Source organism: Myotis brandtii, unplaced genomic scaffold, assembly GCF_000412655.1.
Source record: "Myotis brandtii unplaced genomic scaffold, ASM41265v1 scaffold819, whole genome shotgun sequence".
NCBI lineage: Eukaryota > Metazoa > Chordata > Mammalia > Chiroptera > Vespertilionidae > Myotis > Myotis brandtii.
In genome coordinates this window covers 353956-368128 of record NW_005371320.1, presented here as the reverse complement: position 1 = coordinate 368128, position 14173 = coordinate 353956, and the positions used below count along the sequence as shown (strand labels likewise).

At 55.2% G+C, this 14173-nt stretch overlaps 1 protein-coding gene and 1 long non-coding RNA gene across 3 annotated transcripts in view; both read left to right on the top strand.

Annotated features, from left to right (window-relative positions):
* Window positions 1-9605, top strand: part of RCOR1 (REST corepressor 1) — a 43474-nt gene extending 33869 nt beyond the window's left edge. For both annotated transcript variants that reach the window (XM_014531626.1, XM_014531625.1), the window contains 4 exons: window positions 4927-5004; window positions 5193-5250; window positions 5739-5968; window positions 8100-9605. In XM_014531626.1, the coding sequence (XP_014387112.1) occupies window positions 4927-5004; window positions 5193-5250; window positions 5739-5968; window positions 8100-8141 (408 nt within the window). In that variant the 3' untranslated portion in view covers window positions 8142-9605. The remainder of the gene's footprint in view (window positions 1-4926; window positions 5005-5192; window positions 5251-5738; window positions 5969-8099) is intronic.
* Window positions 9606-10230: 625 nt separating this feature from the next.
* On the top strand, window positions 10231-13246 carry LOC106724391. Its single transcript, XR_001360172.1, has 2 exons — window positions 10231-12157; window positions 12266-13246. It is a non-coding gene; the product is annotated as an uncharacterized LOC106724391 (long non-coding RNA).
* The last annotated feature ends 927 nt before the right edge of the window (window positions 13247-14173 follow it).

Here is a 14173-nt window from a genome sequence, read left to right as displayed (position 1 = left end):
AGCTGCAGTTTGTTAAGTAATTTTCATATTACTAAGGGCCGGGGCTTTCATATGCAAAAGCCTCGTGCACGGCTTGGGCTGGGTGGGGTCCCAGGGGATCAACAGGGCGGTCAGAGCGAGCAGTATGGCTGCTCTCAGTCCTGCCCTCAGAGGCCCCGGCAATCCCTGCGAGCGCCTCCGAGAGAAAGCTGCCCTCAAGTTTCGACTGATGCCAGACAGTCTCGTTTCTCCCGTATGAGTCTGGGTCCCCAGAGACTCGCCCGGAACTGGAGCTCAGAGCTTGAGACTCCCTCCCGATTGAAAAAGAAAATCGTGTCCTCAGCCGCCAGCCCTCTCCGCATGCGCCTCCGTACCTCTGTACTTTACTTCCGCACCGCACCTCCTCTGAGTCTCGGTATGCTTTTCTCTTTCCTTCTAGTTGTAGAATTTCCACTCAGTCAGCCTTCCTGTGGTTCTGGGTGATGTCCGTTCCGTCTTTTAGTTGTATTTTTGAAGTGGTTGTGCGAGGCAGCAATCTCCAGTGTTTACCTATGCCGCCATCTTGGTTTCTCCTCACTGCTTTTTCTTGAATTCACTTTGAAGTCGATGTCAAGTGTGTGCATGTAAATGCTTGTGTGTGTGTGTGCTCACTGATGTCCACACGGCGAACACGCCCAACTAACCTCTCTCGGGGCCAAGAAATGGCCGTTGCCTCCGAAGGCCCACTCGAGTCCCCTCCGATGACTCACCCCGAGCACAGCAGCCCCCGCTCCACTCGTGCCTCTTGCTCACCCGCCTTCTCCAGCGCGTGGCCACGATTCGGACTTTAACACCACCAAGGATTGCGATGCACTTTTGGATTTTATAGAAAAACTAGAGGCCTGGTGCACGGAAGTCGTGCACGGGGAGGGTCCCTAGGCCTGGCTGGCGATCAGGGCCGATCGGGGCCTTCCAGCTGCCAGTCGGGCCTTCCTTCTTTCCACACTGCACTCTGGTGGTCAGCCCACGTCATAGGGAGCAGTCGAGCTCCCGAGGGGACAATTTGCATATTAGGCTTTTATATCTTTAGATGACATGATGTGGTTTCTTGCATGTCTGGTTTTCATGTAACATGTGAGAGCATCCATGTAGTGTAGAGCCGTGGTTCTCATTCTTTCTCACTGCTGGGTAAACGTCTGGGTTCCCCATTTGGGGCTATTACAAATAATCCTGATGTGAACATTCTTCTGTGTGACCCTTGCACTGTGCGTGTGTCCTTGTGGAATTGCTGGGGTAGGGGCTATGCACAGAAAGCAGCGAGTGTGGGCTGCAGTGTGAGGTTCCTGGACCACCACTGCCAAGATGTGGGCTGCAGTGCGAGGTTCCCGGACCACCACTGCTGCGATGTGGGCTGCAGTGTGAGGTTCCCGGACCACCACTGCCGAGATGTGGGCTGCAGTGTGAGGTTCCTGGACCACCACTGCCTTGATGTGGGCTGTAGTTCTCCTCTGTGGGGAGTTGTCTTGTGCCTGAGAGAGTGCCGGCAGCGTCTCTGGCCTTCACCCACCAGATGCTAGCAGTGCCCCCCACCAGCTGTGGCAACAGAAATGTCCCAAGGCGTTGTGAACTGACCCTGGAAGAGGGGGCGCAAATCGTCCGTTTCTGTTTTAAGGCTTTTCACTCTCCTCATGGTATCTTTTGAGTCACAGAAATTCTTAACTTTAAGTCGCCCAGTTTCTCACTCTTGTCTTTTATGGTTAGTGCTCTTTGAGTTCTGTTAACAACCTTCCTTAGGTAAGGAAGATATTCCGGCATGTGATCCTAGTGTTGTTTTGCCTTTTACATCTTAAAAATGTTTTCATTTTATGTTATTTTTTTCAAAACATCACCATTCATTCTCTCTATGCCTCATCCCTCCACTCATCCCCTTTCACCCCCTCAATCATCACACTGTTGTCCGTGCCCATGAGTTCTGTTTTTTTTTTTCTTTTTGCTCAGTCTCCCTCCCCAACCATTCACTCCCCCAGCTGTCAGTCTTCTCTCTCTCTCTGAGTCTGTCTGTTTTACTTATTAGTTCAGTTTGCGCTTTAAATTCCACCTATGAGTGAAATCATATGGTACTTGTCTTTCTCTGACTAGCTTATTTTGCTTAGTGTAATGTTCTCCAGGTCCATCCATGCTGTCACAAAGGGTGAAAAATTTTCTTAAAAAAAAAAAATTCTTTTTACAGCAGAGTAGTATTTCATTGTGTAAATGTACCACTGCTTTTTTAGCCACTTGTCTACTGATGGACACTTGGGTTGCTTCCACATCTTGGCTGTTGTAAATGACGCTGCAATGGACATAGAGATACATATATTCTTTTGAATTAGTGTTTTGGGTTTCTTTGGATAAATTCCCAGAAGAGGAATCACTGGGTCATAAGGCAGTTGCATTTTTCAAAGTTCTTTATAAATTTTGGATATTAACTCCTTATCAGATATATCATTGGCAAATATGTTCTCCCATTCAGTGGGCTGCCTTTTCATGTTGTTGATGGTTTCCTGTGCTGTGCAAAAACTCTTTAGTTTGGTCTCATTTGTTTATTTTTTCTTTTTGTTTCTTTTTGTTGCCCTTGCCTAGGAGATATATCAGAAAAAATATTGCTACAAGAAATGTCCGAGGTTTTACTGCCTATGTTTTCTTCTAGAATGTTTATGGTTTCAAGTCTAAGCTTTAAGTCTTTAACCCAGACCGGGTTCATCCCTGTGTGGGGTAGAAGGTGGGCTGCTTGCATTTGTCTGCCTGTATCTGTCCAAGCCTCTTACAGTTTGGACTTCAGTCTGCCCGGAGGTTTTTCTGTGTGTGCTGCTCTGCGCAGGGTCAGTGTGGCGTGCGGGTTCCTAGTGAACCGTGTGCTGCGTGTTGAAAAGATTGCCCTCCCCCGCTGCAGGGCAGGGCCTTCATTTTCCTTGCAGCTTCCGGTGGTCAGTGCGGGTTTCCTGTCCGCTCCGTCTGTCTGTCCTCCTTCACAGCAGGTACTGTCTGGAGGGAGAGTGTAAGTCAGGGGTCTGTAGTACAAGTCCTCCAGGATTGTCTTGGCCATTCACGGCCCTTTTCCATTTAAATTTAGAATCATCTTCTCAATTTCCAGAAAAATAATTCTGCTAGAATCTTGATTGCGATTGTACTGCATTTATAGATCAAAGTAGAGAATTAACACCACCCGACCCATGAAATACCCCACGCTTACCGCGGCCTCTCGCTTCTCTGTTGTGTTGTTTTCAGTGTGTAGGTCTTATCTGCCCTTCGTTAGAGTCACTCCTAGATATTTGGCGGTTTTGATGTTCTTGTAAAGGACATTGTTTTTAAATTAACCCTTTTCTGCCTCCTCACTCTTTCTTCTTCTCGCAAATCAATAAAAAGAAAAAAAATGTAACCCTTTTCTACTATGGATGCTGGCATGAGAAATAGCGTGTTTGTTGTCTGAATCTAATTTTGCCTGGGACATCGCAGCTGAAATTCACCTGCGTAGCCTAGTGTCGCCCTTTTTTGCGCTTCCCCTTTCTGCCCTCCCTCCCGCCCTTCCTCTCTCTCTGTCCGGAATTCAAGGCAGATGTCGGCTGAGGGTTTACTTTAGTTTTTGCTGCTTTGACTTGTTTGAAGGTCAAATAGGAGGTCGGCTCTCAGGCTCTCACTTTCGGGGGTGGGGTCTGAGGCCCGTCTGCCTTGTGGTGCAGGAGGGAGCGAGCCCAGGACAGCAGGCCCGGGGCCGAGGCATGGCTCCTGGCATGCGGCTGGCGCAACTGCACTCTAATCTCAGGAGAGCCACTCAGCCTCCCAGGCCTCTTTTCAGAGAGGAGGTCAGTCCTCGCTGCCCACCTCCCGGGGCACCAGCTGAGGGCCCCCCACCTTCCAGGGCACCAGCTGAGGGCCACCCACCTTCCAGGGCACCAGCTGAGGGCCACCCACCTTCCGGGGCGCCAGCCGAGGGCCACAGCTCGGGGCATTGGGAGCTCTGCTTGCATGGGAAGCGCTCGCCCCGATCAGGCTGTGGACTCCCGGGTGCATCTGCCCTTCCTCTGAGGGACTCCCTGCCCCCTGCGGCTGCACCCCTCTTCCGCAGTGCTGCTGGTGCTGTGGCGGGGTAGACAAGAGGAGAGCAGGGCTTTTTAACTTGAAGGTGGCTCCTCGTTCACATGGTCGAAGAGAGGGGGCTTCGAGTCTGACTTGCTGAGGCGGAGACAGGTGTCTGCCGCCCACAACCTCGCGCTCCTGCCCGGCGCACTGGACTCAGTGGCGGGTTATCTGGGGGCCCGTGTTTGGTTGTATGTCAGGGAACCGTTCACCTGGAAATGACAGAAAACCTGACCAACAGCAGCTTAAACAATTAAGGAAATATTTTTTAAAAGGTGTTTTTATTGATTTCAGAGAGAGGAAGGGAGAGGGAGAGAGAGAACCCTCAGAACTGTTTATTAGCACTGCCTTCTCCGCACCAGTGACCATTTCTCTTTCCCCCACAAGCCATGGAGCCACCAGCACCGTCCAGGTTCTCTTCAGTGTCACTGACTCGTGCCTCGGATCCTTACCTGATGTCAGATCACTCTCCTGCCACTTTCTCCTGCGGGCCCAGAGCCCAGAGCCCCGCTGAGCAGGAGCGGGGCCCCACCATGCCCGCTGCCTGTGGATTAGCCCGCCACGCCCTACTTCAGAGTTTTTTATTTTAAAACTAGAGGCCCAGTGCACAAAATTCGTGCACAGGTAGGGTCGCTAGGCCTGGCCTGCGATCAGGGCTGATCTGTGGGGTGACCGGCAGGGTGATCGGGGGGCCCCCGCTGGCACCCGCCTTGGCTGGCCTGGGGGTAGCTCCTGTGTTGAGTGTCTGCCCCCTGGTGGTCAGTGTGTGTCATAGTGAACCGTCATTCTGATGTTTGGTCGATTTGCATATTAGGCTTTTATTACATAGGATAATAGTTTTTTCTCTCTTAGATTCAGAACATTAAACAGACCAACAGTGCTCTCAAAGAAAAACTCGACGGTGGAATTGAGCTGTACCGACTTCCCGAGGTAGGACTGTCAGCGTCATCACAGAGGCCACACCCTGCGCTCTGTCCCCAGTGCGCACCTCTCACCCTCTTGGGGAAAGATGTGATGGCTTCATAAGCCGAGCCGGCGTGAGCCCTGGCCTGAGAAAGGGTGGCTGGCTCCTAAGGGTGGGTGGTGGGCGTGCTGACATGACACATTTGGGTGTCCAGGTCATTCAGAAGTGCAACGCGCGCTGGACCACAGAGGAGCAGCTGCTCGCCGTGCAAGGTATGGCTCCTTCTCCTAGAGCGCTTTCAGGAGAGATTGGTGAGCTCCCCCACACCCCGTGCCCAGTGCACTGCTCGCGTGGAAGCAGACTCCAGGGGTCACTTTCAGCCACATCACCACTCCCTCTGGTCTCACAAGATTAAAGCTAGTGTGGAGGTGTCAGTGGTACAGGTGTGAGTAGTTCATTTTAGCAGACTGAGTGTTAGGGTTTAAGGTCGGGGTGTTGTAGTCCTGGGACCCTGAGAGGATGGGGGCGGAGTGTCCACGCCCACAGTCATTGCTGGGTGGCCAGTGTTCACAGGGCATCTGCTGGCAGGGTCCCCCTGGCCTCGGGTCAGCTGTCTGGGTGTGGCTAGACCACCCCCTCTGGTCTGGGACTGGGTAGGCCCGTGGGTGAAGCCTGTGGGTTTCCTCGTCTGGATGCAGGAAGGCCTCTGCGTGGGGGTTCCCCTCGGTGTTCTCTGTGTTGAAACACGCATTCTCTTCAGCCATCAGGAAATACGGCCGGGACTTCCAGGCCATCTCGGATGTGATTGGGAACAAATCAGTGGTACAAGTGAAAAACTTTTTCGTAAATTATCGACGCCGCTTCAACATAGACGAAGTTTTACAAGAATGGGAGGCGGAGCATGGGAAGGAAGAGACCAATGGGCCCAGCGGCCAGAAGCCCGTCAAGTCCCCGGACAGTGCTCTCAAGGTCCCCGAGGAGGAGGAGGAGGTGAGCCCGCAGCAGCACGCTCTTCTCCGCCAGGCCCCGCCCCTTCCCGCCGGCCCCGCTGCTGACGTCCACACGCACCAGGGCCAGGTTCCTGGTCTCAGCAGTCAGTAACTTGACGTTAGCCTGTACATGCATGATCTGTGTGTGGAGTTCATTCAGGTGTTTGTCCCTGGGTGTTCCTTACATTTGAATTCCTGGACAAATTCCTCATTTGACCGTGGTTTCCCCAGCCACAGACGATCCCACACTCCCAGCTTCTCTTTAAGCACCGAAAGAGCTCTGCCGTGGAGCGGAGAGCTGCAAGTGCCCCGGAGTGTCCGCGGAGCGCAGCTGCTGTGCAGTGCTGCCGCCTCACTGTGCGTCCTGCGCGGCCGCAGTGCGGGGCTCACTGCTTCCACGGGGGCAGTCTGCAGCGGTTGGCGGGACGGCTGGGTGGTGGTCAGGCAGGGACCCCCGTCCCTCCCTGCTGCTGGGACGGGCTTGTTCTGTTTCCTCCCGGCGGCACAGGGCCCGGTCGTCGCCATCACTTCTCATTGGCGTTGTTCACTGCGCTGGTCACTTCCCGGTTGGCTGGGCTTTACCAGGAAAGTCACTTTCTCCTCAGAGCCTCCCACAGCCATGGGGATGCCGCGCTGCCTGTTTCCTGCTGCTGTGCTCTCCTCTGAAAGCGGGGAGCAGCCAGAGGCTCCCGCCCTGAGTGGGGGGTGTCCGGGCATGTGGGCAGCCCATGCTGCCCGGCCCGCTGGTTAGACTGAGAGGCCCTGTAGGAAGTGTGGCCGATGCGAGGGTCCCGGCCAGTCGCACGTGGCCTGCCTGCAGCCCTGGCTCACAGCAGCCTCTGAGCAGCGCGAAGGCATCTCCGTCTGTGGCCGTGATTTCGTCCCGTGCCAGTTGCCCCTGTAGCACACATTCACTTCCTAAGGTCCTGGACTCCACTCAGGAGGCTTCCTGGGGACAGGACATGCGCGTTTGCAAGAGAGAGAGCTTTCTTCCGTGCGCTTGCCCTGCAGACTGAGAAGGTGGGGAAGCCCCGGGTCTGGGCTGCTGAGATCCAGGGTTCGCTGAGGAGCCAGCGGTGGGCCCGGGGCTGGGCGTGTCAGAAAGGGCAGGGCGAGCGCTGGAACGGCGGTGGGGCTCTGTGTCGCTCGGAGAAGGCTCAAGATGGACGCCCAGCCCTCCCGTGACCTGAGCGCCCTGAACGGGCGCATGGGCAGCTTCTGGATGCGTAGCCGTTGTTTCCTGGCAACAAGACACCACGAGGGGAGCAGGGCCTACAAGGGACCTTTAGGTTGGAGGTTTGGGGTGGACATCTGGCTTGAAAACGGAGTGGAGAGTGGAGAAATGCCGGGGCAGCGGTGAAAGCGGGTTCTGCCATCTGCAGGGTCGTAGGTGTCCTGTCCCAGCAGGAGCCTGGCAGCCTCTAGCCGCTACCCTCGCCGAGCACGCGCTCGCTGCCCTGGCCGGCCTCTGTTTGTCCTATGTGGTGGGCTCCGTGCCTGCGTGTATCCTGCAAGGAGACAGCTGGAAAGTGGCAGAGCCAGGCTCTGAGCCAGGCATCTGGCTGCAGGGGCCACGCTGTGCAGCCACCTCCTGGGCCCGCCTCAGGAGCTCTGCTGTGCCCGCTGTGTACGGGGCAGTCAGCAGGTCCACCTCTCTCCTTGCAGGACACCAGAACAAGCCATTTGCATCGTTTCCTGCTCTTTGTTCTTCTTTTATTAAAATTTTTTTTTTTATTGATTTCAGAGAGGGAGAGGGAGAGAGGGATAGAAATATCAATGATGAGAGGGAATCATCGATTGGCTGCCTCCTGCACGCCCTTCACTGGGGATGGAGCTCGCAACCCAGGCATATGCCCTGACTGGGAATTGAACCGTGATCTCCTAGTTCCGTGGTTGGCAAACTGCGGCTCGCAAGCCACATGCGGCTCTTTGGCCCCTTGAGTGTGGCTCTTCCTAAGCCTTAGGAGTACCCTAATTAAGTTAATAACAATGTACCTACCTATATAGTTTAAGTTTAAAAAATTTGGCTCTGTTTACTAATGAGTTTGCCCACCACTGTCCTAGTTCAAAGGTCAACACTCAGCCACTGAACCACGCCAGCCGGGCTGATTCTTTTGTTCTCCTTTCCTCAGGCTGCTTCTGTTCTTGACGTCAGATATGCATCTGCCTCCTGAGAAAGGCAGGCAGCTTCCGCGCGTGGTATGGGCGTCTGTTCCCGGACATCAGGTATGACAAGGCTTCACCTGGCCATCTGCTCACATCTGTGGACAAGCAGCTATTACCAAAAACGGCAACACTTCCGGTCCTGTGCTACATCTGCCTTAATTCTTTGCTCGTTCCTCCATGTTGGCGCCACTTCCCGGAGAGCTCCGTGCATCTCACGCGCGGTCTACGTGCTGGGATCTCGTGGCTGCACGGCGCCCTGGCCCTGGGGCCGCCTCCCCAGGCAGAGCTCCGGGCCCCCCATGGCAGCTCTCCCCATCCGTCCGCAGCTTCCGAGCAGGTGGCCGACTGGAAGGCACGCCTCTTCCTGCATGGCCTGGATCGCTCCTCTGTGCATCATGTCGTTCTCAGCAACTGGACCTGTTGGCCTTCTGGGGGGGTCTCCGGTTCCGTTCGGAGGCCCCCACCTGAGATCATGTTTCTGGATGTCACCGTGTGTGCAGACTGCACTGTCCCCTTCATCGTGCCAAACGCCCCGATTCGATCCTGTTCCCCGGAAGCAGGTGCAGTGATGGCTGATGAATCTACTTGGCGTTGACCTCTCCTTCTGCCTTCCCGGCTGGTAGAAAGCTGGTTCGCAGCAGCTCTCTTTGGACACGTAGCTTAAAAGGAACGTGGGCTCCATCCTCTGCCTTCAGCTCTCAGCATCGCAGCCCCGGGATGGGTGCCGCCCTCTTTTCCCGGTTCCCCCCAACCAACTCCAGGAGATTTGGTCCGTGCCCTGCACTGGTGCTTGTACACTTGGACTTGGTGCCTTCTCCTCGGGCAGCGCATTCTCAGTCCCGTTTCTGCTTCAGTGTCGTAGCTCTTTCACGTCCATTGCTTGCCAAAGATGACACCACCGGGCGTGAGAGAGCCCGCCGCCGGCCTGAAGGGGCAGGCTTCGATGGCAGGCAGTCCACACGGGAACAGTAGCCGGGAGGGTTTCTAAAAGTGCACGTTGCTCCCCTCCTCCTGGGCAGCCTGGCTTCTCCCTGTCACTCCACACCCCTTGGTCCTCAGGCCCCGATGAGGCCACACGGCCCCGCCCTCTCCCACAGCGTAGCACAGAGCGAGGCGGGAGCAGGTGGCCGGTGCTGGTGAGCCCACGGCGAGAGCACACAGCCCGCAGTGGCTGCACTGCCTCTGGTTGGCCTGGGAGCAAGTGAAACTTCTAATGAGCGTCCTGAGACTCCCAGCGTCGCTGCTGCTCTCGGGCGACCGGAGCTGCTGCGGGCTGTGGGGAGCCTGGCGGCCGATCCCCCGCAGCTCCGCCTGCACGAGCCACGCTGCAGGCGCTTTCTGTGGTCGTTCTCCCATCATTTAAACACTTTTCTTGCTTTCAATACCAAAAAAGAAAGAAGTGCGAGGCTTTAAGGCGCATAAGCAATTCTTAAGAATTTGAAATATGCAATTAAAATTGGATGTGTTTTGACACAAGCACCTTGCCTTTTTTAAGTCAGCTGATTTTAGGAAGAGGGTCAGCTAGAATCATAGCTTGTTTGGATTTGGACCTTTTGTTTAAAGGAACCTGGGCAAAGGTCGTTCGGAAGGGGCAGTAAGATGGGACTTTCTGAACTCGCCGCCTCTGGCCCTGCACTGGGAGTCCGCGCAGGTGAGGGCAGTCGGGAGGCAGAGGGCAGTCCAGCCACGGTCCTGCCGGGCAGGGAGCGAGACAACACTAGGAACCACTCACGCTTGGTTTTCTCTGCATCGCAAGCCTGCTGTGTCATTGCAAGCGCAGGGGACCATGGGGAGGGGTCATACTTTTGCACATCGCAGTAAGGGACACGGCCTGGGCAGGGGCTTTAGGCTCCTTGCTGCTTCTCATGGTCTCCTTCCTCCCGGCCTCCTTCATTCCTGACCTCCTTCCTCCACAGCCTCCTTCCTCCCTGGCCACCCTCCTCCCCAGCCTCCTTCCTCCCTGACCTCCTTCCTTCCTGGCCTCCCTCTTCCCGGCCTCCTTCCTTCCCGGCTTCCTTCCTCCCCGGCCTCCTTCTTCCCCAGCCTCCTTCCTCCCCAGCCTCCTTCCTCCCTGGCCACCCTCCTCCCTGACCTCCTTCCTTCCTGCCCTCCCTCTTCCCGGCCTCCTTCCTCCCCGGCCTCCTTCCTCCCCGGCCTCCTTCCTCCCTGAGGCAGCAGGGGCCTCCTGCAGGGGCTCTCACTCTGCCAGCAGGTTGTCCTCCCCTTGGCCCAGGCTGTGTTCCTTGGGAACTGGTCCCTGGCCACAGGGAGCTTGGTGCCCGTCCTGCAGCGAGGCAGGGCCAGGTCTCGGCCTGCTCGGCACCACGTGCTCTTTGGTCTTCACCTGCTTCGGCACCACCGCGCTGGTCTTCCCGCCGGCACCACAGCTGACATGGGCTCTGTGGAAAAGGGGCCCGTGGTTTCCATTGGCCAGAAGGAAGAGACGTCGTCTTGGCCTGGCTGCTTCCGCCCGTGTCACACCTAAGATAGCACTGTGTGCTCAGCTGTTCTTACACTGTCTTTGCAATGATGTAAATGCAAGAAACCACTTGGCTGACAGCGAGTGACTGGTCTTACCGATGTGAAGACCCTTTTAAACATATCAAGACTTCGGTGCATCACAGGTGTGCGTGGGGTGGGAGGTCAGGGACCGTGTTCCCTCAGCTTTGTCTTAAAGAGTATCAATGTGAATGTCATAATGATATCTATTTTTGTGGAAGATTTCTCCTAAGTATAAGTTATTGTGCAAAATATAGTACCATTGAAACAAATGATAGTTTTAGTTTAGAAATCCTAAAAGATATAAATTGTATTACATATGCATTAAAAGTTTGTTTTATTTAATTTTATGTAGCTGTGTAAAGTGTTAGGTAAAGTTCTTCTCGCTTCTCCATTGAAACACCTTGTTACTTGAATGTCGTGCTGGCTGGTTTGAAACAGTGATCAGTTCTGTAATGTAGCTCTTACCCAGGGAGCCGCCGCCTCCGGGACTGGTGAGCGCGGCCAGGAGCCGAGGTCGGGCGGCACCGCTGAGCGGGCTCGCTGTGTGTGCCACCCAGACACCAGTCCCGTGAAATGCTTTGATAGTTTTTAACTGTAAGACCCTTTGATGCTCACAAACCTCTAATCAGAACATGAGTATGAAAACACAATTGGTTTACAACTTGACTCTGCAGGACAAAGTAAGCAGTTTCCTGCGTGTATAAAGTTTCCTCAAATATCACGCGCCTGTAAGTGTGCTCATTGTCACTTTAAATTCCTACTCCCCCCTATTTTTGTCTTTCTGAATATCAGATGTACTGTTGGTATAACCGTGCACCAAAAATAAGCCACCAGTGCGTTCCACTGGCCGGACCTGCCGGGCGCAGGAGGTGGAGCCGCCTTCCTCTAGCCCCTTGCTGAACCCTAGGACCCAGGATTCAAGCTTTTGTTCTGTTTTTATGCATTATTTTATTTATATTCATACCTGAATCCCAAATTTATAAAATAGCTCTAAACCTGTATTCCACAACTGAACATGACACATTCTTAAGTTATCACCGTTACGCCATCGATGAGTTTGTTTTCGAGCCACCGAACCGTGTGCCAGAGGGCCTTTCCTCTGCTCTGCAGGCAACGGCATTGCCACCAACTGTGTTCTTCATGGTTTGGGCCCTTTGGCCAAAAAGGCGTCTAGGTCTTGTTTCAGGTTCATTGTAGGATGACGGAGAGCAGCGATTTCAGTGGTGGTTCCACCGTCCGCCTCGGGAGTCCGGAAGGCTTCTTGTCCTTTTACCGGCTCCATAAGGAGCGTAGCACCTCCCTCGGCCCAAGCGGAGCGACCCGCCCAGAGCAGAGAGCACCCTCCCCACCAGCCAGACCCGTCCCGCTGGGCTCTGCTCCGTTCGTTCGTTCGCGGGCCTCTTGTTTCCCGAATGAGAAGGGGCTGGGGCTCCTTCCCCGGTGGTGGAGCCTCATTGGACCCCATCAACCGCTCATGCACCCTTCACACGCGGACTTGGCTTTTATCGTCATGAGCCGAAAGGTTGGTCTTTGAAACACCTAATAGTTCCCTTATCTTACCCAAAAAATTTCAAAATATGCAACAATATAAAATTCCAGTTTTTCATCCCTGGAATAAATGTAATTACAGAGGCCTTGCACTGTTCTGGGAATAATTCCCACGCCTCTGGACCATGACGTTTTCCCTCCGCTGTTGTCTTCCCAGAGGATGTCTGTCCACGCAAACACGGTTCCCTGGTTCCCCTCCAGGACACGCTTCACCGCCCTCCGCGCAGCCCGCTCTGGAGACGCGCTGGACTGGAAGGCCTGGGCCAGTGCACATGGCCGGGCGCCATCAGGACCGCGTCTTCTGACACTCGGGGGTGTACACGCTCAGTCCTGGAGGAAGCAGGTCGTGGGAGCGGGTCTAGGGCCTCAAGGCTGAGTCCATCCGCGCTGGCTCCCCCGCACCGGCCTGGTCAGACTGCAGGGCCCAGGGGTTCTGGAGGTTGGGAAGGTGGTCCCCTCCTTCCTCGGAGAGGGCAGAGCCCCCACTTCTCCCCACCCCTACCCCCACCCCCAGTCACTCCTAAAGCCCAGAGTCCAGCTTTTAATCATGTGCAGCTTTGCCTCAAGCCGAGGCCTGCGAGGCCCAGCAGCGGGCACCCCTGCGCCTGGGCCCACCTTTCCTCACCCGATGAAGCACAACCGCCTGCTCAGCGGATGCCCCGTCCGTGCCCGCCAGCCACCAGTGCATGCAGACTCGGCTCGGCGGAGTGCTTTGTAAGTTGCTAAAAACTTCAGGATTTTAAAAGATGTGCAAGGCTAAGTTTGACACGATCGTCAAATTGCTGTATATCTTTTCAAGTGATGAAGCCCACCTGGGGATTTTAAAGAAAAGAAGTTGTACTATGCTGTGTGAGAAATATTTGACTGTCTGCGCCTGTTTTCTATCTCAGTACTCAAGATTATGGTGACTGTTCATAGCATGATCATTGCTTAGCCGTTGGAGGTTAACATTTGTTAGTGGAGATCGGGAAAATTTATTTGTGCGATTCTGCAGAGTTCATTTTTCTATTCCCAATATTGGCGGAAGTTAAATAAAAATTTTCAAGCCATTGATGTAACAAAATATGAAACAACAATTTTCTGCACCCCCCTCCATCAGAGCAGTACCCCCCCCCCCCTTTGCCTTGGCCCTGGGGTTCTGAGTGTGTACACGCGCCCTGTGGGGCCGGGAGGGCTCTGTCTTGCCTCTAGCTCAGCTCTCCCTGAACCACCTCCTTTTCGAGCGCAGTGACCTCACGGTTGGGATCACACTGAGGTGCCGGCCGAACAGCGGGCAAGGACTGAGGGCTCCATGCTGAAGGGAGGGGTGTTTGCCTGTCGGCGACGTCTTCCCTTTCCGCCGTGACCAGGCCTCCTCGCCTGGACGCTGGACTGTGGCCCGAAGAGGCCTCTGGTGGCCCAGAGTGGACGGCTCAGCCCAGCGCCTCGGGTGACAGGAGGGCCCTTCGGCAGCACCCCAGCCCCGCCGTCTCTGTCCCCTTCTCAGATGAGTGTAGGTTTGGTCAGATAACTAGTCAAAACCTGACTCCGTCCTTGTTGCCCTAACGGCATTGAACATCGGGTTCCTCTGTGTGTGCAGTGGGGGCCTGGGACGGGTCCCTCTGTGTGTGCGCGCAGTGGGGGGTCTGGGACGGGTCCCTCTGTGTGTGCGCAGTGGGAGATCTGGGACGGGTCCCTCTGTGTGTGCGCAGTGGGAGATCTGGGACGGGTCCCTCTGTGTGTGCGCAGTGGGAGATCTGGGACGGGTCCCTCTGTGTGTGCGCAGTGGGAGATCTGGGACGGGTCCCTCTGTGTGTGCGCAGTGGGAGATCTGGGACGGGTCCCTCTGTGTGTGCGCAGTGGGAGATCTGGGACGGGTCCCTCTGTGTGTGCGCAGTGGGAGATCTGGGACGGGTCCCTCTGTGTGTGCGCAGTGGGAGATCTGGGACGGGTCCCTCTGTGTGTGCGCAGTGGGAGATCTGGGACGGGTCCCTCTGTGTGTGCGCAGTGG